The 25179-nt window shown below is 36.8% G+C and overlaps 1 protein-coding gene across 2 annotated transcripts in view; it reads left to right on the forward strand.

The window, feature by feature from the left end:
• The window catches only part of STAM (signal transducing adaptor molecule), a 78821-nt gene extending 55512 nt beyond the window's left edge, over positions 1–23309 (forward strand). For both annotated transcript variants that reach the window (XM_047867756.1, XM_047867757.1), the window contains exons 9-14: positions 2422–2510; positions 4588–4675; positions 4901–4955; positions 5527–5680; positions 7418–7593; positions 21988–23309. In XM_047867756.1, the coding sequence (XP_047723712.1) occupies positions 2422–2510; positions 4588–4675; positions 4901–4955; positions 5527–5680; positions 7418–7593; positions 21988–22219 (794 nt within the window). In that variant the 3' untranslated portion in view covers positions 22220–23309. The remainder of the gene's footprint in view (positions 1–2421; positions 2511–4587; positions 4676–4900; positions 4956–5526; positions 5681–7417; positions 7594–21987) is intronic.
• The last annotated feature ends 1870 nt before the right edge of the window (positions 23310–25179 follow it).

The raw sequence follows: 25179 nt of genomic DNA on the forward strand, positions 1-25179 counted from the left end.
TTCATTTCCAGCAACTGGAATGAATCTTACCCAAACTAGTACTGAATCTTACCCCAAATATAGACTATATAAATATTTATGCAGTAAATGATACATAAGTATGTGTGTATATACATACATATATACACATATATGTATACATAAAACAACACATATACTTTTCTTGAAAAAATACAGGAACGCTTTTCTTTCAAGAGAAGGCTTTAACAGCAAATCAGATACTACTTTTATCTGTGATGAAACGATGCTGTCTTGTGATGATTGCCAGGTTATCTTGTGTCATTTCATGACAGATTTACAGCGGAGACAGATTCCTGCTGCCCGTCCTAATAATGTCGTTCTTTTTTGTTAGAACCCAAGAAATATGTCGTAGGACCTATTTAAGATGGCAGTGTATTGTGTGCCGGCTTTTTAACCTGGGTTTATGGTGGTGGTTTTTTTAATTTGTTGTTTGGGTGTTTGGGTTTTTTGTTTTTGTCCTGAATCAGCTGTTGGAAAGGATAGAATGGTCTTGGACTTGTGTTCAATCTGAGATCCAAGATCTTGTATCGATCATGTAGCCGTCTCATCTTGTCCCCCATCGTGTGGAGTGCAGCGTTAAAATGAATACTCTAGCTCTTCTTCCTGTGTTTCTCTCCGGACTTCTGTAAAGAGGAGAACTGGAACAGCAGAGCTTCTGTCATAGAAATGTAGTTATTGAACTTGGGAAAGCAATGTTAGCATGATCGTCATCATGCTATTCTTTGTGAGGAATCAGAAGCCCACTTTACTTAATGGCAAGGAGAAGAACCCACCCTGCTTAGCTTGTTTTTTCTTTGGAAGTGTGGTAGATACTGTGAAAACAGTTTGTGTCATGCACATGTGTATACACGTACACACATACGCACGTGCACACACGCTATACGCAGACGTGCACACGTGCATAGTAATAGTATTGGTGCCTGTGAGAAAAACACTGACAACTTGTACATGGTCGGCTGGCACGATGTCGAGTCCTCCGTGTGTTCTCTTATGGGTAGCAGCCAATGCATGCTTTCCCAGCTTCCTACTTGTTAATAGCTCAAGATATAAAAAGCAAAAATATCTCTAGCACATGTCTCTTTTACCCCCAAGGGAAAATGAAACCAGCTGAAAGTGTTTTGTATAGAATTTTGCTTTATGGTGACTTACGTGGAATGAATGTATTCCTTACGTTGGAGATTACATTATCTGCATTTTATACAGAAGCACACAATACAGAATACATGAGTGATAGGAGCTCCTGTTCTCAGAGTAAAATCATTGGCCAGATTCCAGCATGTGGACTGGTAGAGCCAGATAGGCTGGCATTCAGATCCAGGCTGTGTCATACATCAGCTTTCTCCTGTGCACGAACTTTTAATATTACTGTGCTGCTGTTAACCTCATTTTAAAATGGGCGTATTTCCTAGTATAAGAGAGTCACTGGGGGGAAATGTAATATTCTATTACACACATTAAATAGTTTAATAATATATTTCCTTTCCTTACTTCTGCTCTGTTCCCAATCCCCTTTTTATAGTTTCTTCTTAACATTGTTATGAATACCAATTGACCACATTGATACAAGGATGAAAAATATAGAAAGTTCATTCCTTTAAAGCTGTATGGACCTCTCAGGATTTGTGGGGAGAAGGTTAATTGCTCTATTAATCATAACCTTGTATTTACTAGTTAATGATACATTGAATAGTTTTTAAAGATTGCTTTGTTGAGCAAGAGAAATAATGTGCGTCTGGTCAGTGGTTTGCAGGTCCCTTCATAACCACAGTGTTATTTCAGAGAGTAATGCAACTAAAAAATGTAGGCCGATTTAGTGGAAAATTCAGATCACTGCTGGTGCTACTTGTAAAGTCCTCCACTGACCTGGATGTCATTGATTCTCTTAGTAAAAACACTGAATGGCATGCCAAAAAACATATGCCTAACTTTCCAGTTCACTACAATGAAATAGTGTGGTCTTTCAAATGAGATTTTTCTTTGAAAGGACTGGTAATTTAAAAGAGAGTTTCTTTTGATTGCAGAGTTCATTTATGTAAAACTTTACTTGTAAAAGAACTTTACTTCTAAAACTTAACTTTTTGCCCACCAGTTCACTAAATTCTCATATGTAGTAAGTGATTAATCTTTGCTTTGGAAATATCCCTTTTATTTTTAGTGAAGTGTCTTTCCAGGAAAATGTAAAATCTTAGAAGAGAAAATTAAGAAATCTTCACGGAATTCCACAAAATAATGTTCTGTCATTTTTGTCTAAATCTGTTGTCTTAATGACCCCTTAAACTATGTCTCCCAGATCGAAGGGAATATTAAGAAAAATCCAGATTCTCTCATAGAATTTGAAGTGCTTTGAAATAGAATTTTAAATTTCTTATAAGGAAAAGGTGAATATTACATGTTTTGCAGTTAAAACGGAGAAGAAGACGGTACAATTTAGTGATGATGTTCAGGTAGAAACAATAGAGCCAGAACCGGAACAAGCCTTTATTGATGAAGTAAGTGATTTCTTCTGTGAAAGTGGTTCATACTTGGTATTGAAGTTGAAATACTTGTCTTGTTTTAAAAAAAGTGATTACTTGATTAATGCATGTATTTTATGTTATAAAAATTCAGGCAATATAGACAAAGCAAAGATTCTCCTTGTAACTGTCTCTATAGTCTTATTCTGTACCTCATTATTTAAAATTTCTGCCTAATATTCCATAGAATGGACTTGGCATGATTTAATTATTCTTCTATTGGACCCTTAGGTTGTTTGCAGTTTTTTGAGGTTTTTTGATTATTACAAACACTATTGTAGTGAATTTTTTTTTGGATTGAATATAGTTAATAGAATATATGACTGTTTCATTTACAAAGATCATTATTTAATGCTCTGGAAATTACATCCTTTGTAATATCTTAAACTTATGATGAAAAATGATATGTCATCTTTAAAATAAGTGAAGGGATTTTATAGGTTTTTAGCCTTCTTCTGGAGGGAACCGGAAACAAAGTTTGAAGAGTGCTCTTTTAGAGAAACCGACTGGAGATTGTGCTGAGAGCCAGGGAATTTGACGGGTTCAGGGAAACTTAACATTTGGCCAGTTGCATTACATAAGAAAATGCGTGTAGAGTCAGCCTGGTCGTCCGTATAATAAACCTCATGCCTTGGATTCTAGGTAATTTCAAATAGAGTATAGTGTTTAAAACAAAAATTATCCACATGTTAGTTGACTGTCACATTACCCCCCTTCTCCCCCCACTTTTTTTTTTTTGCTATAAGCAGTCTTTTCTGTAGCACGCCTTCTGTTTTAGACTATTTAAAATTAAAATTGTGAATCTTTTACATTAAAAACTGGTAACCATTTCAAAATACAAAATTCTTGTGACTTTAGAAGTTTTTTATGTACTTGTGCGACTTTCACCATCCAGTGACTAGTTCATCTCTCAGTCTGTTCTTTGCAGAAACAGCATTTATTTATTTTTAAAAATAATTTACTTATTTTTGAGAGAGAGCACAAACAGGGGAGGAGCAGAGAGAGAGAGAGAGAGAGAGAGAGAGACAGAATCTGAAGCAGGCTCCAGGCTCTGAGCTGTCAGCACAGAGCCCGATGCGAAGCTCAAACCTATGGACTGTGAGGTCATGACCTGAGCTGAAGTCGGACGTATAACTGACTGAGCCACCCAGGCGCCCCAGAAATAGCATTTTGGTTTTAGTTTAAATGACTGCTTAGAATTGGTAGTCTTTTACAGTGTTTACCTAATGTACCTGTGTTTAGTAATACAACCATGTAAGAACCATGCATGGAGAGAAGTTCGTAATTATTACACTATCATTCTTTGGTACATGAGATCAGTATTTTGATTTTTAAAAATTTAAATTTAAGTACATATGTACTTGCGTAATATATAGATGTGTTTATGTAATGATGGTTTCATTAGGTCCATTGGTTTTTGCAAGGGAATATTCTGTGATAGATCTGAGTCCTTGCTTTGAGATCCTTCCAGCCTTTACCTACATAGGAAAGGAGAGAAGCCACAATCTTACTGCTTCCTTTATGACAGACTGAAACATTGGTGGGAAGAAAATATAGAATAAGATCTTATGGCCCTACTTAGAAGAAGAGCTGTACTATAGCTGAGCTGTGCCTTGCTAAAGCAGCTGCTGGATTCGCCATGGTGGAGAAGTAATAACTGAGCTGTTAGTCATAGGTAACGCCATCCTGAGAGCGAAGTTACACCTGTCAGCATGGCAAGGGTACCAGCTGCTCCAAAACAAAGTGACACGGAAATCCACAACCATGACATAACAGATCGAAGAACTCACACGTTGTAAGTTGAAATATGGCTCTCTTCTTCTCATATAAGAGAGTCTCCGTGAGCAGTTTGAAAAATAAGTAGGAAGAGCTTTCAAGGCTCTGACTTCACTTGGTACTAAAGAGAATACGTGGATAGTAAATACATAAAAGCAAAATTGGAGTCTCTGTATGAAATATAAAAGTTTTTCATCCATTATCTAATTAATGAAATGAGAACATATTGTTGCATAATGATTTGTTGCTTTTTGTATTAACTATTTAATTCTTGTAGGACAAAATGGACCAGTTGCTACAAATGTTGCAGAGTACAGATCCCAGTGATGACCAACCAGATCTTCCAGAGTTACTTCATCTTGAAGGTAAACTTTATTTTCCATTAACCTTGCACGTAAAGAATAATTAGAGCTTGTCTGTAGTGTTCTGTTACAGAATGGTTTTATATTTAAATAAAATTTAAAATGATATAAAAAAATGTGAACACTTCTCATTCTTCTATGACCCAGTCTTGCTTATATGAGTATCTATCACAGATAAGCTTTTCTTTGCTGTGTTTTCTTATGTTTCTTTAAATCTTGTTATCTTAGCAATGTGTCACCAGATGGGACCTCTCATTGATGAAAAGCTGGAAGATATTGATAGGTAAAAGAACATGTGCTATATCTGTATTGTGTGTCTTCTTTGCTGAAGTTCTAAGTGTATGCTGGGATAGAGCTGCCTTTTAATTTTATTTATTTTTATTAAAAAAATATGCCAAAGATCTGCCAGAGGTACCAGTTCTCATTCAGTTGTTTTCCACTAGATGTGGGAATTAGAATTGGACCCATCTACCTGCGTTTTGTTTTTTTTTTAAGTGAGAATTTATTTGATCTTAATTATATTAGTCTTTTTAAAAAATAATACTTAGCTGTTCTTATCATTGTAATGCCATAAGTGACATTACCAGAGCCCACAGATGACTCACCCATCTGTTATTTATTAGGGATACCTAGTTATTTCAAGATAAAGTCAAGTACAATAAGCTAGAGTTCTCCCAGCACTGTACCTTAGATAGTTTTGGTTGCCCTGGAGCTAGAATACAGGATATTTTCTGTCATAAGGTTAAAGTAATGTCTACTTATATTACTTTTTGCTATTTTTGTGTGTGGTCGTATTTAGAACATTGTGTCATTTAATTAGCAATTGTATTTGAAATTACTCTGTAATATTTCAGAAAACATTCAGAACTCTCAGAACTTAATGTTAAAGTGATGGAAGCACTTTCATTGTATACCAAGTTAATGAATGAAGATCCAATGTATTCCATGTATGCAAAATTACAGAATCAGCAGTATTATATGCAGTCATCTGGTGTTTCTGGTTCTCAGGTAAGCTTTTAAAAATTCAAGTATATCATTTTAAATTCTCAACTGTGTTTGAGATTATTTGGAATAGCTGTGTTTTGTAAGATTTGAAACTTTCTAAGAGTAATGCTTAGAACAAAGTTTAAAAGAATTTTTTACTTGACAAATACAATGTATAATATACTAATTATTCCAGTAATTCTTTTCACAATATTATTTTTCTTCAAAGGTGTGCATCAGAATCAAACATTTAAAAAAAAATACAGGTTGCTTCTCCCCACCCCAGACTACTGAATCAGAATGTTCAAGAGAAAGGCCGAAACATCTGTATATTTTTAAAGCTTCATATATAATTATCTGGTTAAGAACCATGTCTTCTGTCTGAGTAAATTGTCTAATTACTACGAATTTTTTCTGAGAATCTACAGTTTTGGGTTTTATAGTAAGTGGCTTTAATCTGAATGTTTCCATCTTCCTTTACGTGAGAAGGCGTAGAATGCATCCTCCTTATTCACCCTAAGTGACTATTTCAAGAGCCCTTTTCCCACAAACTCAGTATGGTCACTGTATAGGGACCTAGCCAAGCATTCCATTTTATTTATGTGGGTGACATAAACTTTGTGCAAATTAATTTTTTTCTTATAACATGGCCCACTTTCCTCGAAATGAGGGACCAGATCCCTGGAGTGGACCAGCCACACTTGTCCAGTGTGAGGCTAGATGACACCTACTCATGGCTCTTGATACCGGTTTTAGCAAAAAAAATTCCTCTTCATGTTTCATTTGCAAATACAAAAAAAAATGCTTTTAAGAGGACTGGAATACCTCTGTTCATAGTGAAGACCTTCTGTATTCTGATGTATGTATGGTCAGTCTCTTAGGGCTTAAACGAAGCGCTAAGATGATTGTCTTCTGATGACTGTGTTACTGTCGTAACAGCTGGCAAAAATCTCACCACATAGACAGTTCTCTTTTCAAACATGTGAAATGGAAAGATTGAATGAATACTATAGAAAATTAGAGTATTTTGTGTGCTTTAGATTTTGGGCATTTAAGAGATCAATCCCATTAGATTAAAATACTGTTTCTGGATGCATAGCCCAAGGGCCAAATCCAACCTCCCACCTGTTTTTTGTGTTTGTTTTTGTTTTTGAATAAACCTTTGCTATAACAGCCATTCTCATTTGTTTTTACATTGTTTCCGGCTACTTTCTATATGGGCGGTTCAGTAGTTGTGACAGAAAGGCCCACAAGGCCTAAAATATTTACTGTCTGGACTTTTGCAAAAATGTTTTTGCTCATCCCTGCTTTAGAAAGTTAGCTTGCTCTGTGTTCACTAAACTGTAATTTAGGAAATACAAATTGTATCTATAAGCACATGCAGTCTATTGATATAAAACTGAATTCAGAGATACTTCTTAAACATTTTTTGAGATTCCTTTTATGAAAGTACTTAAAATATCAGTATGGAAAGAGAGATAATATTAGTTTCAAGATAAGTTCCTTTATTGTTTCTGTATGAAATAAACCTGAGTGTAGCTCATGGTTTGTTTACCTAAGAACAAAAATGATCAGAAAGCCCACTTCACTGAAAAGTATTCTTTAAAATACCTGTCAAAAGAAGTAACTTTTAAAAAGATTTTGGAGCTTTCATTGTTCACTTTGTAACTGAATGCCTCTACAAAGAAATTTTGGCACACCTGTTAAAATCTTAGAAAGTCTAATTTTTTTTTTTTTTTTTTTAATCATGACCTGTTCTAGGTGTACCCAGGGCCTCCTCAGAGTGGTGCTTACCTGGTTGCAGGGAGCGCACAGATGAGCCATCTCAGGAGCTACAGTCTTCCCCCAGAGCAGCTGTCTTCTCTCAGCCAAGGAGCTGTTCCACCATCTGTAAACCCAGCCCTTCCCAGTCAGCAGACTCAGGCTTCTTACCCTAAGTAATTTGAGTTTTGACTGCTATTTGACTACTGTTTGGAGTTAGTGCTATTATAACTCTTAAATGCCTCCACTCATCTGTAACCGTAAGAACTGCATGAGAACAACCTAGGATAGATGGATGCCATCACCAATATCAGATGGTCAGCCCTGTTTACGGTGATGAGTGGGTCCTACAGGACCCCTTGGAGCATTGCATTACTAGCCAGAAGGCTATTCCTCTGTCCTACTGACTCATTGAACGGCTGTATTCAGGTCTTGGTTCTGTCCTTTTTAAATTTCCTATCGTTTTTCTTTTTATCGAAGTAAAATTGGCCGTATAACATTATATGAAGTTTCAGATGTACGTTATAATTGTACATCTGTATGCACTGCCAAGTGATCACCACTAAAAGTCCAGTTACCATCCATCACCCTTCTTCACACATTCCAGCTACCCCGTCACCCCCTTCCTCTCTGGTAAACCACCAGTCTGTTCTCTTTTAAGTTTGGTTTCGTTGTTTGTTTGTTTTTTAGATTCCACCTATGGGTGAAATCATATTGTCTATTTGTCTTTTTCTGACTTATTTCACTTAGCATAACATATTTCTAAGGTCCATGCATGTTGTCTCAAATGGCAAGATTAAATTTTTTTTTTTTAGGGCTGTAGTATATGTACACTGTACATACTACTACACAGGCACACGCACCCCACGTACATCTTCTTTATCCATTAATTTATCGGTGGACATTTAGGTTATTTCCATTTCTTAGCTATTATAAATAATCCTGCAGTGAACAAAAGGGGGGCTATACCTTTTCGAATCAATGATTCTGTATTCTTCAGGTAATTACCACATCCAGAAGTGGAAGAGCCCGATCATAGAGTAGTTCTGTTCTTAATTTTTTGAGGGATCTCCAAATGTTGGCTGCACCACTTTGTGTTCCCACCAACAGTATGTGATGGTTCCCTTCTTTGTACTGCCTCATCGGCACTTGCTATTTCTTGTCTTTTTTGATAATACCCATTTTAATTGGTGTAAGATAATATCTCATTGTAGTTTTGATTTGTATTTCCATGATAATTACTGATGTTGAGCGTGTTTCCTGTGCCTCTTGGCCATCTTGTATGTCTTCTTTGGAAAAATGTTTATTCATATCATCTGCCCAGTTTTTAAATTGGATGGTTTGTATTTTTTGTTGTTGAGTTGTGTGAATTCTTTATGTATTTTGGATAAATCCTTGTCAGATACATGATTTGCAAAAACTTTCTCCCATTCAGTAGGTTGCTTTTCATTTTGATGATGGTATCTTTTGGTGAGGAGAAGCTTTTTATTTTGATGTAATTTGTTTATTTTTTTCTTTTGTTTCTCTCTTTGGAGTCCGAGCCATACAGATATCGCTAAGACTGATGTCAGGGAGCTTATTACCACTTGTGTTTTCTTCTAGGAAATTTATGGCATCAGGTTTTACATTCAAGTCTTTAATCCATTTTGTATATATTTTTGTAGTGTTTATTTTTGAGAGAGAGAGAGCAAGGGAGGGGCAAAGAGAGAGAGGGAGACACAGAATCTGAAGCAGGTTCCAGGCTCCAAGCTGTCAGCACAAACCCTGACGCGGGGCTCAAACTCACGAACTGTGAGATCATGACCTGAACCGAAGTTGGACACTTAACTGACTGAGCCACCCAGGCACCCTCTTTACTCCATTTTGAATTCATTTTTGTGTATGGTGTAAGCTGGTAGTCCAGTTTCATTCTTTTCTATTTGGCTGTTCAGTATTTCCAACACCATTTATTAAAGATACAGTCCTTTCTTCATTGGATGTTCTCGGCTCCTCTGTTGTAAAATAATTGTCCATATAGGTGTGGGTGTAACTCTGAGCTCCCAATTCTGTTCCACTGATCAGTGTGTTTCTTTTTATGCTGATACCATACTGTTTTGATTACCATAGCTTTGTAGTATACTTTGAAATCAGGGAGCATGATACCTCCAACTTTGTCATTCCTTCTCAAGATTGCTTTCTATTTGGGTTTTTTTTTTGTTGTTGTTGTTGTTTGTTTTTTTGGTTCCATGCAAAATTTAGAACTATTTGTTCTAGTTCTTGGAATTTTGATAGAGATTGCAATGAATCTGTAGATTGATTTGGATAGTATGGACACTTGAACAGCATTAATTCTTCTATACCATGAGTACAAAATATTTTTCTTTTTTGTGTGTCATCTTCAGTTTTTTTCATTAGTGTCTTACAGTTTTCAGTGTACAGGTCTTTCACTTCCTTCGTTAAATCTATTTCTAGGTGTTTTATTCTTTTTGATGCAGCTGTAAATGGGATTATTTTCTTAGTTCCTCTTTCTAATCAGTCATTATGAGTATATAAGAAATGCTACAATTCTATATATTGATTTTGTGTGTTTATAAAATCTTTGTCAAGTATCTTTACCGAATTCATGTATTCTGACAATTGTTTTGGTGGTGTCTTTTGGCTTATTGCCATGTACTCTCCTGTAATCTGGAAATAGTGACGGTTTTACTTCTTCCTTTCCGTTTGGATACATTCTCTTCCCCCCTCCTTCCCTCCCTTCCTTCCATCCTTGCTTCTTTTTATTTTTTTTGGCTTAATTGCTGTAGCTAGGACTTCTAATACTATGCTTACTAAAAGTGGCAAGAGCGGACATTCTTGTCTTCTTACTGATCTTAGAGGAAAAGCTTTCAGCTCTTTACCGTCGAGTATAACGTTAGCTGTGCCTATGTCATTATATCGTTTCTTATGTTGACTAATGGTGCCTCTGTACCTCAACCCTCTGTTGAGGGTTTTTATCAGAAGTAGATGTTAGATTTTGTCAAATGCTTTTTCTGTATTTGTTGAAATATGATCTTTGTCCTTAGTTTTGTTAATGTGGTGTATCACATTGTTTGATTTGTGGATGTTGAGGCATCCTTGCACCCCTGTAATAAATGTCATTTGATATCATAGTGTTAGATCCTCTTAATGTACTGTTGAATTTGATTTGCTAATGTTTTGTTGATTTTTGAATCAATGTTCATCAACGATAAGTTTGTAATGACATTTTTTTGTGATTTCCATATTTGGTTTTGGTATCAGGGTAAGGCTGGCCTCATGAAATGATTTGGGAAGTAGTCTCTCCTCTTCATTTTTTGGAAGAGTTTGAAAAAGATAGTTATTAAATCTTTGAATATTTGGTAGAATTCACCAGTGAAGCTGTTTAGTCCTGAATTTTGTTCATTGATAGATTTTTGATTACCGATTCAATCTTATAGTAACTGGTCTATTCAGATTTTCTATTTTTCTATGATTTAGCCTTGGAAGATTGTTTCTAGTAATTTTTCCATTGTTTCTACCTTTTCCAATTTGTTGGCATATATTTGTAGTAGTTGCTCCTCATCCTTTGTATTTCTGTGGGGTCAGTTAAAACTTTTTTCATTTCCGATTTTGTTTACTAGAGCCCTCTCTTTCTCATAAAGGTTTGAGTTTCTTTATCTTTTCAAAGAACCAGCTCTTAGTTTTATTTATGTATGTATGTATTTATTTTATGTGTCTCTTATTTACTTCTCTGATTTTATTATCTCCTTATTTTTCTTGACTTTGGGCTTCATTTGTTCTCCTTTTTCCAGGTCCTTTATGTGGAAAGTTAGATTGAGATTTTCTGGTTTCTTGAGGTAGGCCTATATTGCTCTGATCTTCCCTCTTAGAACTACATTTGCTGAATCCTATAGATTGTACTATGTCATATTTCTGTTCATGTGTCTCTAGGTGTTTTGTTTTTTATTTCTCTTTCTATTTCTTTCTTGATTCAGTGTTGTTCAGTAGCGTAGTATTTAATCTCCAAATATCTGTAGTTTTCCCAGTTTTCTTCTTGTAATTGATTTCTGGTTTTTATAGCATTGTGGCCGTAGTGGATGCGTGATATGATTTCAGTTTTCTTGAATTTATTGAGTCTTATTTTGTAGTGTAACATATGGTCTGTCCTGGAAAATATTCCATATGCATTTGAGAAGAATGTGTATTCTGTTCCTTTTGCATGGTATGTTCTATAAATATCTAAGTTCATCAGGTCTAATGTGTTGTTTAAGGCTGATGTTTTTTATTGATTTTCTGTTGGGATGATCTATCCATTGATGTAAGTAGGGTGTTAAAGTCCCTTACTATTACTGTATTACTGTCCATTCCTGTCTTTTGGTCTGTTAATGTTTACTTTATCTGTCTTGTTGCTTCTATGTTAGATGCATATGTATTTTTAAACGTTATGTCTTTTTGGGATTGGACCTTTTTATCATTGTGTAATGCTCTTTGTTATTACTGTCTTTTAAGGTCTGTTTTGTCTAATGTGAGTACAGCTACTTCAGCTTTATTTTTGTTTCCATTTGCATGGAATATCTTTCTCTAGCCCTTCACTTTCAGTCTGTTTCTGGACTTGCTTCTGAAGTAAGTCTTCTATAGGCTGCATATAGATGGGTCATTTTTTTAAATCTATTCATTTATTTCATCTTTTTTTCACTAGAGAGTTTAGCCCATTTACATTTAAAGTAATTATTGATAGGTATATATTTACTGCTATTTTGTTAATTGTTTTCAAAGCTCTTTTCTGTTCCTTTTCTTTGTCTACTCTCTTGTGGTTTGATGGCTTTCTTCATTGTATGTTTAGATTTTTTTTACATTTTCTCTTGTGTACTTATTAGAAGTTTTTGCTTTGTGGTTACCATGACATTCACATATAACTTACTGTGTATATAACAGTCCGTTTTGAGTTGATAGTAACTTAAATTTGAACACATTCCAAAACTTAACATTTTTCCCACTACCCCCAGTTTTTATATTTTTGATGTGTCATTTTGCACTTTTATTTTAGCATCCCTTAACTAATTATTGCATTTTAATTAATTTTACTCCTTTTGGTTTTTAATCTTCATACTTGCTTTATAAGTGAGTGATCTACCTTTACTATGTTTTTACCTTTCCCAATGAGATTTTTGCTTTTGTATGTTTTCTTATTATTAATTGGTGCCATTTCTTTGCATGTTAAAGTCATCCCTTTAGCATTTCTTGAAAAGCCAGGTTTAGTGGTGATTAACTCCTTTAGCTTTTGTTTATCTGGAACACTCTTAATCTCTCCTTCAATTTTCAGTGATGATCTTGCTTGATGATTCTTTGTTGGAGGTTTTTTCTTTTAGCACTATAAATACTGTCTTCTGACCTTCAGTTTCTACAGAAAAATCTGCTGATAGCCTTATGGGGTTTTTCTTGTATGTAATAAGTTGTTTTTCTCTTACTGCTTTTAAGATTTTCTCTTTAACTTTCACTGTTGTAGTTATAATGTGCCCTGGTGTAGATCTTTTGGGTTCATGTCTTTTGAAGCTCTCTGAGCTTCCTGGACCTGTATGTTCATTTCATTCTCCAGATAAGGGGAAGTTTTCAGCTATTATTTCTTCAGAGTAAGTTTTTTGGTCTTTTCTTTCTATCTTCTCCTTCTGGGACCCTGTAATGGGAATGCTGTTCTGCTTGATATTTTATTAAAGGTCTTCATTTGTTTTCTTTTTTCTTTTTTTCTTTTCTGTTCCTTCTGGATGAGTGCTGTTGCTTTGAATTCCAGTTTGCTGATCAAACTTTGGATTCATCCAACCTGCTGTTGTACCTGCCTTGTATATCTTCCAGTTCACTTATTGTATTTTTCAGTTGCATAACTTTTGTTGGGTACTTTCTTATATTTTCTCTCTCTTTGTTCAAGATAAAACTGTTCATCCATTTTTCTTCAAAGTGTGATCAGCTTCTGAGCTTCTTTATGATCATTACTTTGAACTCTATGAGGTTGCTTGTTACAGTCTCATTAATGTCTTTTTCTGATATTTTTTTCTTGTTCTTTCATTGGAACATACTCCTCTGTTTCTTCATTTTGCCTGACTTTCCGTGTTTGTTTCTTTGTGTTAGGTAGATTAACTACCCTCTCAGTCTTGAAGGAGTGGCCTTGTGTGGAGCACAAGAAGCATAATCCCTTCTGAGCAGAGCTTGGTGCTCACAGGGTGTCCTCTGTGTGGATTGTGCATGCTTGTCTGCTGTGTCAGGGCCCAGTCTGTGGTGTGGGAGTGGGTAGGGCTGGTGCCTGATTGGGCTGTGACTCACAGATGTGCTGCGACATGGCGGCAGGCATGCCTCTTGCCCTCACCTGACCATTTCTCATGGCTGTGCTGGGTGTGGGCAGAGTTCTTCACTGTGGCTCTAGCTAGCAGTAGGCTAGATAGCTCCAGAATGGTAGTTGCTAACCCTGACATTCTCAAGGTAGGGTGAGGTCACCGATATGGCTCCTACCAGTTTCTCTGTCCCTGGAGAAAGTCCCAACAGTTTCCTGCCTCTCTGGTGGGCACTTCAAGATTAGTAAATATTTCTTGTTTATGTAGAGTCCAGGCGCTTTTCAAACTGTTGTTTTAGTGTTGGGTTTTGAGTGAGTCTCCCTATCTAGCTCTTCCAAGAACAAGTTCCCTGAAGTCTGTGGCTTTCCTTGATTAAGTCACCATTGTTTTTCCAAAACCCAGAATATTTGGAGCTCTTCTCATGCAGGATCTGAAGGTTGGGGTGCCTGAGCACAGACCCCTCACTGTCCAGGGAAAATGTGTGTATATTTGAGATCTCTCCCAATTGTAGATCACAGTGCCTGGGATGGGGTTCTTTGTCCAGATGGTATCTCTGCCTCTCCTGCCTATCTCAGTGGTATCTTTTTTTGTCCTTTGTTGCAGAGGCTTTATCCAGTTTTCTGGTCTTTTTCAGAGTAAATTATTTCATGGGTTTCATCTTAAACCCAGCCCATAATTTGGTTTTGTTTTTATTTGAGTATGTGATGATACTTGCTAAGGACTTTAATGAAACTTAAATTCGATAACTATAATTTATTATCTTCCACAAATTTCATATGAAATCTAAATGTTTTTTATCATTACTGTTATAGAATTTATAGTTCTGGGATGTGTCTTAAGACAAATATTTCCTTCTTTTTGCCCTACATTGGAATTTAGTATATATCACGGCAAGATAAACCATTTGAAAGGAGAGATACAAGAAGCCATATGCCTCTATGATTTATGCATCAAGTAGCTGAATATGAAAAGACAGGCCCATGTTTTGGCTGTTTATTCCTAATGCCTATTCACGTAGTTAAATGATTATACATGATGAGATTTATAATGATATGTTTTTGCTGCTTCAATGGGAACCTAAACTGAAGTCTTTCTTTTAAAGTGAATAAAAGATAGGCAGTAAGAGTTCAACAGTGTGTCATTCTAGAAGTCACGATATTCTTCTGACTCACAGCTGAAGTTTCTTGTTGGCACAGGCACAATTTGTAGAAACCTTTCCATTAGTGTTGGAAGTTTCCCAGGAATGCTGCTCTACTAACATCACTGTGTTGTTCATTCTCAAGAGTCATACATGGGATGCTTAGGGATCTTCACATGTCATTTTGTGATCACATCTAGTATTCTGAAGTGACCATAAGAAAAAGGGTAATGGGGAGGCCTATTATAGCCATTAAAAAACAAGGAATTTACTACTGGGTTATATAGGTTAGGAAAAAAATGTTATGTGTAGCTCTTTCTGTTCTAAGACTTTTTTTTTTTTTTTTAAGTTGAGATTGGAGGAATATGAATACCCTTAGGTGGGACATAAGCAAATTGGTAGTGAGCAGCTGTTCTTGGAAGAGTAACATCCTTTTTTTTTTAAAACTAGATACAAGGTAGGTAGGTATTGTTGAGAATGTACATAAGGTAACTAGGAACTTCTTCGATACTTTACTATGGAGCCAGAAGTGCTGCCTCTTTTCCAGCTAGTCCTCTGTTACTGTGTCACATACTGCTCTAGCAACCTTGTTACTAGAGATTGCTTGGGAACAGTTCTTAGGTCAGGGCCTGGGGAAATTGTCCTTGTAAATGAACTAATCTGTTGGTAGGTGCTTGAACTTACATTGTGCTTTAGAGCTGCAGTGTCTTGTTGACTTTTGTCCTCTGTTGCTGTGTCTGCTTCTGCAGTCAGGTCATGGAAATCCCTGGTGCAGGTCCTTCTCTGTAGTCTGGGGCCTCATCTGCTGATACATTGTGGCTGTTAATATCATCTCTCAAGAGATACATGCACATTTCAGTAGGTGCTTTTTGTAGAACATTTCCTTAAAATATTTAGCCCTTTTTAAAAACCTGGCTAATTCTGTTTATTCTTTAGTTCTTAGAACTTTGTCTTTACTAGACCACCTGTTTTGCCTTCCCTCCTCTCCAGCACTGTTCCTCTTCTGTTGCTGTCACAGGACCCCAGCACACGGTGTACTGTTTTACTGTCACTTTTTAATTTGCTTATATCCCTAAACTATATCCCTAAACTATAAACTTGCTTATATCCCTAAACTAAACTATTGAATATGGAGAGCTGGAGCTAAGTCTCTTTCACCTTTTTTTTTTTTTTTTTAATGTTTTAATAGGGGGCGGGTGGAGATCGTGAGCAGGGGAGGGGCAGAGAGTGGGAGACGGAGAATCCCAAGTAGGCTCTGCACTGTCAGCACAGAACCCAAATGCAAGTCTTGAACTCATGAACTGTGGAATCATGACCTGAGCTGAAATCAAGAGTAGGACGCTTAACTGACTGAGCCACCCAGGCCCCTCTTTCACCTTTGGATGCATACTGTGCAGCCCGGAGTTTTACACCTGGTAGGAACTTGGTAAATATTTCATAAATAAATATTTAGTGTTGATGGGAATTTCAGGTGCTGTGTTAGGCCAATGAGATAAATTTTTTAATTTCTTGCAAATTTTCTTTTTTTGTAAGAAAATTTGTGGGGTGCCTGGGTGTCTCAGTTGGTTAAGCATCTGACTTCAGCTCAGGTCTTGATCTTGCAGTTTGTGAGTTCAAGCCCTGCGTTGGGCTGTGCGCTGACAGCTTGGAGCCCGAGGCAGCTTCTAATGCTGTGTCTCCCTCTCTCTTTCTGCCCCTCCACCGCTCATGCTCGCTCTCTCTCGCTCTCTCTCTCTCTCAAAAATAAACATTTAAAAAAAACTTTAAGAAAACTTGTGTTATGTGTTAAAATGAGGAAATTGATGACAAAGTAAATGTAGGGTAACAAAATTGGGAAGAGCAAGAATTGGGATTGGAAGTATACCTGATAGAGGTGTACTGCTTTGTCATTACGATTCATGGTCCATGAGCAATTATTTTGTCTTCTTTTTTTTGGTGGACAGGTTTTTAAGTGTCCCTCAGTTCATACCTAGAAGGCAGTTTCTTATTCTTTTACATACACTTTTGGTTCATGGACCATCACTTGTCCAGATCTCTGTCATCCTAGGACGATCTTACTGGTAATTGGGTAAGGTAGTACTGATGCACTTTCCTAAACCACAGGATTATTAGCTAGAACTACCATGTTGTACATTAGATGACAGCTTGTTCAGTCCCACAACTGAAAGTATATACCCTTCATTCAGGAGTCCCTCATTTTCCTCAACTCCCAAGTCTTAGTAACCACACCTGTCCTCTGAGATTGACTCTTTTGATTTCTACATATAAGTGAAATAATATGTTATTTGTCTTTCTGTGTTTTATTTCACTTAGCATAATGTCTTCAGGTCTCATCCAAGTTGTCACAAATGGCTGAATTTCCTTCTTTCTTGGGCCTGAATAGTATTCCATTTGTGTGTACGTGTACGTGTGCGTGTGTGCGTGCATGCACGTGTGTGTATAAACCCCATATCTGTATCCATTCATCCACTGATGGACACTTAGGTTGTTTCCATACCTTGGCTGCTGTGAGTAATGCTGCAGGGTAGGTGGGAGTGCAGATGTCTCTATGAGGTCCCGACTTCAGTTTCTTTAGATGTATATCCAGAAATGAGATTGCTGGGTCATATGGTAGTTCCATTTTTCATTTTCGGAGGAACCTTCATACTGTTTTCCAGAGTGGCTGCACCAGTTCACATACCCAACAACACTGCACAAGGATTCCCTTTTCTCCACCTTCTTGCTAATACTTCTTTTTAATGATCGCCCTTTTAACATGTGTGAGGCGGTATCTCATTATAGTTTTCATTACCATTTCTCTGATGATTAGTGACATTGAGCACTTTTCATGTACGTATTGATCATTTTATGTTTTCTTTGGAAACTGTATATTCAGTTCCTCTGCCCATTTTTTAATTGGGCTGTTAGGGTTTTTTGTTTTTTTCTTTCTTTTTTTTGCTGTTGAGTTATAGGAGTTCTTTATATATTGTGGGTATTAACCCCTTATTAGATAGTGATTTAAAACATTCTTTCCCATCCTATATGTTGCCTTTTCATTTTGTTGATTGGTTTTTTTTGCTGCACTTTGTAATTTGATGTAGTCCCACTTGTTGATTTTTATTTTTGTTGCCTACACTTTTGTTATCATCCAGGAAATTGCTGCCAAGACCAGTGTCAAAGAGCTTTTTCTCTGTTTTATTCTAGGAGTTTCAAGTCTTTTTTTTTTTGTTTGTTTTTTAATGTCTATTTATTTTTGAGACAGAGAGAGAGACAGATTGCGAGCAGAGGAAGGGCAGAGAGAGAGGGAGATGGAGAATCGGAAGCAGGCTCCCTGCTCTGAGCTGTCAGCACAGAGCCCGATGTGGGGCTCAAACTCACAGACCACGAGATCATGACCTGAGCCAAAGTCAGCTGCTTAGCTGACTGAGCCACACAGGCACCCCTAGGAGTTTCAGGGCTTAAATACAAATCTTTAATCTGTTTCAAGTTCATTTTTATGAATGGTGTAAGACAGAGGTGCAATTTCATTTTTCTGCATGTGGTTATCCACCTCTCCCAACACCATTTATGAGGGAGGCTATCCTTTTTTTATTGAACATTCTCGACTCCCTGGTCAAATGTTAGGTGACCATTGATTTTAGTTTCTTAGCCTCAAGGTGCTTACTGGTTATTAGAGGCAAACACATACAGATTCTGTAACGATCACATAAATTACAAATAGAGGTACTTGCAGGGTGCTTTAGGAGCCTTGTGGTTCGGGGAACGTTTACAAGAAAATATGCTCAAGCTTGTTATTCTTACCCTGGAGGAAAAAAGTAAGAAAGATTTTCTGTCATGAGCAAAGACTTTGGTAGTATGAAATGGCTTGGTATCCATGGAAGGAGTAAACCAAGGAGTTATAAAAACGTGTGGTACATTCTAAGCATTATCAAATAGTACGGTTTTACTAAAGGATTCAACTGTGGTGGGACAGGGGAGAGATAGGCTTGGAGTTACTGACAAGGACAATGAATGGTCCTAGATATGTTAAGGAGGTTGGGTCCTGTGTGGGAAAGCTCGTTAAAGGGCTTCAAGTGGCAATAATATAGATGAATTCTTAGGGGCTAGGTAAGAAGCTGGGTGAGTGTATATATTAGACAAAAAATGATTGTCTAAAGGATAAAATGATAAGAGATGGGGAAAGTTATTTAGGAGATTGACAAATGATTGCATATGGGTGACAAGGTAGGGAGCTAGGGCAGAGCAGTGATATGAAAGGGAAGTATTGGGTGAATTGCTGGGATCTGCCCTTGGGTGGATGGTGGAACTGTAAATTGAGGCAAAGGATATAATACAAAGCAGGAATGATTACAGTAATAGCTGGCATTTATGGGGAGTTTCAGTAAGTACCAGGCATTGTACTTTATGCTTTACATGTGTTAACTCATTTACTCTAATAACCTATGAAGAAGGTACACTGTCACCCCTCTTTTATAGATGAGGAGACTGAGGCATGGTGGGTAAGACTAAGGTCCCACTTAGATAGGACACAAAACCAGGCATTTTGGCTCCAGAGCTTACCACTTAGTCTCAACATTTTATCGTACAGGTATTGTGACCCTTACTAATATAAGTAATGACATCAGATCTGACTTCTTCCAGTACTTTATATCTCACACCACAACACATAGATGATAAAGGTTAATGCCTTTAATCATTACTTGAGTGGTTACATTAGTTGGTGGAACGTGGCAGTAAGCGGATTATCTATGATCATAATGAATTGGTTTAATTTGTGCCAAGTACAAGAGCATTGAATTTACAAATGACTGATTTGTAAACAGTGTAACGATTGAAAAGTTTAGAAATAGGCAACATTTTGAAAATTTTGGGCAATTGCCCAGTGCATAGATTGTTTTACATTTTTCATAGAAAGGGTGGGGGAAGAAATCTCAGTATTAAAGCCCTGAGTATTTCTCTTTGTATAGCTAATCTAGTGCCTTGCACATAGTTGAAACTCAGATAGCAGGTTGGGAACGGGGAGAGAGGAAGCAGAGGCAACAAACAGTTTGAAGGAATGTTTTGGTGGATTAGGAGCCACGCACAGTGGAGGGTGCCTTGGATGGGAGCACAGACACTGATCATTTTCAGCGAGAGGGAAGGCTGAATCTGACAGTGGCATGGTACCGATACTAACTGTGGTCAGGGTAGATCAAAGGCTTCTTTCAGTGCTCCTATATTTCCAGGGAAGTAAGGGAAACAAGGGTATTAAGCTTTCATCTCCCCCACTGCACTGGAACTACTCTTGTCAAGCACTGGTGATTTCTGTATTGTCAGATCCAGCGGTCCCGTCCTTTTTGAAATACTGTCTCCACTTGGCCAGGACCATTCTCTCTTCGTTTTCCTTCCACCTTATTGCCACTCCTCAGTCTTCTTTGCCTGGTGCCTCTTTATCTTTCTTGTTTCTAGGTCTAGGGTTCAAATAAGAAGTATTCACTTAAGTGTTGAGTGAATGATTTATTTCTCAGTAGTCACTCCCCAGGGGATCTCATTCAGGCCTGTGATTCTGAACACGCTGTGTATGCCAATAACTGTTTGATGTATTTCCAGTCCTGACCTCTCATTGGACTCCAGACCCGTCTGTTATCTTTTGTGAATCTTCTAGGTCTCTCACTTGATGTGTTTACAACTGTACTTTGATTCTCCCTCCCCAAATCTACTGTGATGCTTATCTGTAGTCTTCCTTTCAGTGAACGGCCACTCTACCAGGTACTCCATTCTAAAACCTCAGGCATTCTTGACCACTTCCCATTAGCAAATGTTGATGGCACTACCTTCAAAATCCGCCCTTTCCTCCCCTCTTGACCATGTCCACCATGGCTCTAGCTGACTGTCATCTCTCACATGGACAGCCTCCTTTCAGGTATCCTTGTATCTATCATTGGCGCAAAGTGAGTCTGTTAAAACCTAAGTCAAATTACATCACTCTTCTGTCCAAACCAACCAGTCCTTGTCTTTATCTCACTCAAACAGAATCCTTGCTGTGGTCTCTAAGGCACTATGTATTCAAAGGCTGTCCTCGCCCTTCCTTCTGCCACTTAATGTTATACTGTTCTCCCCTTTGCTCACTCTGCCTCCGTCATGGCCTCCTCTCTGTTCCTTGAACATGGCTGGCATTTTTCTCTTCTCTAAGGCTTCTGTATTTGCTCTTCACTTTGCCTGGTACACTTTTCCCCTCCTAGATAATCAGTATGACTCCCTTTCCCACTTTTTTCAGCTCTCTTTTTATTTTTTTTTTTAATTTATTTTAATTTATTTTAATTTATTATTTGTTTTTTTTTTAATTTTTTTATATGAAATTTATTGTCAAATTGGTTTCTATACAACACCCAGGGCTCATCCCAACAGGTGCCCTCCTCAGTGCCCATCACCCACTTTCCCTTCCCCCCACCCCCCATCAACCCTCAGTTTGTTTTCAGTATTTCAGAGTCTCTTATGGTTTGCCTCCTTCCCTCTCTGTAACTTTTTTTTTCCCCCCTTCCGCTCCCCACTGGTCTCCTGTTGAGTTTCTCAGGATCCACATATGAGTGAAAACATATGGTATCTGTCTTTCTCTGTATGGCTTATGTCACTTAGCATAACACTCTCCAGTTCCATCCACGTTGCTACAAATGGCCAGATTTCATTCTTTCTCATTGCCAAGTAGCATTCCATTGTATATGTAAACCGCATCTTCTTTATCCATTCATCAGTTGATGGACATTCAGGCTCTTTCCATAATTTGGCTGTCTTTTTAAACGTTGCCTTCCCCTACCACTCTTCTAGACTGGAATCTCTTGTCCCAGGTACCCTTGGTCCTCCTACTTTGCTTTATTTTTCTTCATACCCATTATTACCACTTGACATATTATAAATTTATTACCTTTTTTCTCCTACTAGAATTTAAGCTTCATGATGAGCTCCAAGCTCTTTTTCCTTCTTTCTTTATGATATCCCAGTGCCTAAAATAACAGTGTTTGGCTCTTAGAGGTGTTTAATAAATATTTATGGGATGGATTGATTGAATGAATGAATGAATGAATGAAAGTTTAATGAATAGCTTTCCTGTTTATCTCTATCTACATGGCTGTGTAAGTCAGTATTGATCTAATCGAGTGTTTTTTCCCCCTCCACAGCACAATGGTCAGTTCTGTTCAAGGAAATACATACCCCAACCAGGCTTCAGTATATAGTCCTCCTCCTGCCGCTGCTGCTGCTACTGCCGATGTCACTATATACCAGAATGCAGGAACTAATATGTCCCAGGTGCCAAACTATAATTTAACATCATCATCGTTGCCTCAACCCGGAGGCAGTCAACAGCCACCTCAGCCACAGCAACCATATTCTCAGAAGGCTCTGCTATAGGACTTGGGATTCCTCTTTGTGGCAAATACCTGCTAAAAGCCGCTGACAATGTTATGAGATTCTTTAATATCTTAAGGTTTGTTTATCCTCAGCTTATAGGAATCTATCTTGGTCTACAAGTTCCAATATTCAAGAAGGTAGAACTCTCTTCAATTTGCACTGACTTTTTAGAGGTTCTCCCTTCCCCCACCCCCTAGAGGAATGAAACTACTTACAACATTTAATTCCTTTCATAATATGAAAGAATTGATACAAGATTATTTGTCTCATGAAATTACCTGGTCTGCAAAAAGTCAAACTTAAAAACACTGTTGTGGCAAACGTTATGTACATATACTGCTGTGTGACTTCATTAGTGGCCATTTTGAATCACAATGGTGATCATGTGAATATATTTAACACTGTTAAATTAATTTACATTGCTATTTTATTTTAATCATGAACAACTACCATGTTTCATAATGTTTTGTGTAAATTTAAGGTAATTACACTATCCCTTTAAACTGCAAGAGAACAAAGCTGTAGCATATTTACGTGAAGGCATTATGCTGTCCATGTTCCAGTTTCACATTAAACTGAACCTTCCTTTGACTACTTGTGAGCTAAACATACGTATTTTATGTCTTTCTGTAGCCTCTGTGTACTACTAGCTGTCATCACACCAGCGTACAGGAGCTAAATTTTTGGTGCAATTATAGCAAATGATGATGTTCCCTTTTACACTTTGACATTTCGGCATGACATTTCAGGATATTGTGGGACCATGAGACAAAATTAAGTAGGATCACATTCTTTATATCTTATTTTTAAAGGAATAATGTTGGTTTACTTTTTCCTAGTTGAAGATAGAAATTAGATTTCTGAGCTGTATACTGTGTTTCTTGGTGGCAGTGACACCAAAGATAGAGGCAATGGATAGAAATTTTTAAACTGGAAAGAAAACATGAATTACACTACATTTTCAAAGTCTCTTGTAATTATTTAGGATATAAACAAAATTTGACTCATCTGTCGTTTCCCACTAGTAGTCTTTTAAATATGTCTTTAACACATTGTATCCTTTAATTGTTCATTAAAATGGATATAAGTAGATGTTTCAAAGTCTTCTATATTCCTGGTTTTGCTTCATAGTTTGTATATTTATTCTTCTCTTTCAGACTGGACTTTTGGGGCTCTTCTCTCGTAAAGTTCTAATGGGATTATTTTGGCTTCCTATTCAGGAGTATTTGTGAGCAAAGGCTTTCCTTTTGATCTGTATGAAATACGTTTTCCACCGACATTTTAATCTTAAATATTTATCATTTCCGTAGTTGTGCTATACTGTTATTTAACACTGTTTAAACAACTGAAAAATTGAGTTCAGGATTATAGTAAATGAATTGACCTAACATGCTTCATACCATAAGTGAAAATTTAATGTGTATTTTCTAAGATCGCAGTCAGGTAGCTTGTTCCTTTCCTTTTTGACAAACGATCCCATCTGTGGCAAGTAATCTCAGTGGTGACTCATGTTGGAGGTTCACGTTTACAGCATGATCTTCACTTCCAATATGTCATCCTAGTGGTTTGTTTTCCTCAGTTTATTTGTTTGTTTGTTTTATTTTTTGTGTTTTCCTGCGTGTAGAGTATGTTGCCCTCAAATAGTAATTTTAAAACTTGAATTCACATTTTCCATTAAAATTTTTAATATATTGCTTCTTGATAAACATTATCAAACAGATTATAATCTTTTTCATTCCAACTTGAATATTCTAACTGATAGACCTTTTCCCAAGTCACATGGTATTTTTCTGTCTTTTGATGAATTTCTCTTTACCAAACTGGCACATGTATCATTTTCCCAGTTTATCTTGAGATCCTTCATGCTGTAACATCATTTACGTAGTTTCTGGTATACTTTTTGCCCTGTAAAAGTGAATGAATGGTGAAATGAAAAAAAGCCGCCCTTATTGCAGCGTATATACATTTTTCTTACTTATTACATTACTAGGCTTCAAAGAATACTTAAAAACTGATACTGTGTTAGTTTGTGCTTTACGTTTATTTGGTATAAAAATACCAGATGGAAAAATTCCAGTGGAGAGGAACCCCAGGATTTGCCATCATTCAGATGACATGGCAAGGATAGAAATAGGAAAGGACCAGTTAGGAGCATAAATAAATGATTTTGTTCTGAAACCAGCGTATGTATCATACTTTCAAAAAGTCTTTTTAAAATATGACTGCCTCCCCCTTTTTAAGGAAGAGAATTATTTATACAATGAATTGACTATAATGTTGATTTCTGTGAAGCAAATTTTACTTCTCAGTTTATTGCCTTTATAAAATTTGAGTGTGTATGCATAAACAGTGACATCTAAATGGAAAAATTCAGCCAGTTACTGCCTAGTATAAGTAACTGACAAACCCCACAGCCAGTTGGATGTGATAATGTATCAGTGCCACAAACCTGCTAGGACTCATGTATATATAGTGTGTACTTACTGTGATTTTATAGTCTTTCCAACTCAAGGATCGTCCCTCTCTGTACCTCTCCTACTCAGCAAGGGACCATATTAGGGATGTAAGAGATTCCCATCATTGTGTTCATAACTTCTGGAACTTTTGTTTCTATACCTTTTAATTTTTGTATTTAAAATGCTTAATAGGCCACTAACATTACTTTTAGTACAGTTTTCATGTATATATTACATGTATAATTCATCTCAGGATACCTTTAGTCCAAAGCTTTAAGTTTATATAAGACAAATTAGTGTCCTATGTGATAACCTATGCAACTATAAAAACTATATATTATTTTCTAAAATGAGGTCCATTAGTATTGCTGGTCAAATTTTCATCTGTTTAATACTTTAAAATCACTGTTTTCTTTTTCTCATCTTTTTCCTTACCAGTTGTACTAGTAATTTTAGCTTTCTGTTACATTACTTTTTAAATATTTAATAACAAAACCGTAAAGT

Source organism: Prionailurus viverrinus, chromosome B4, assembly GCF_022837055.1.
Source record: "Prionailurus viverrinus isolate Anna chromosome B4, UM_Priviv_1.0, whole genome shotgun sequence".
Lineage (NCBI taxonomy): Eukaryota > Metazoa > Chordata > Mammalia > Carnivora > Felidae > Prionailurus > Prionailurus viverrinus.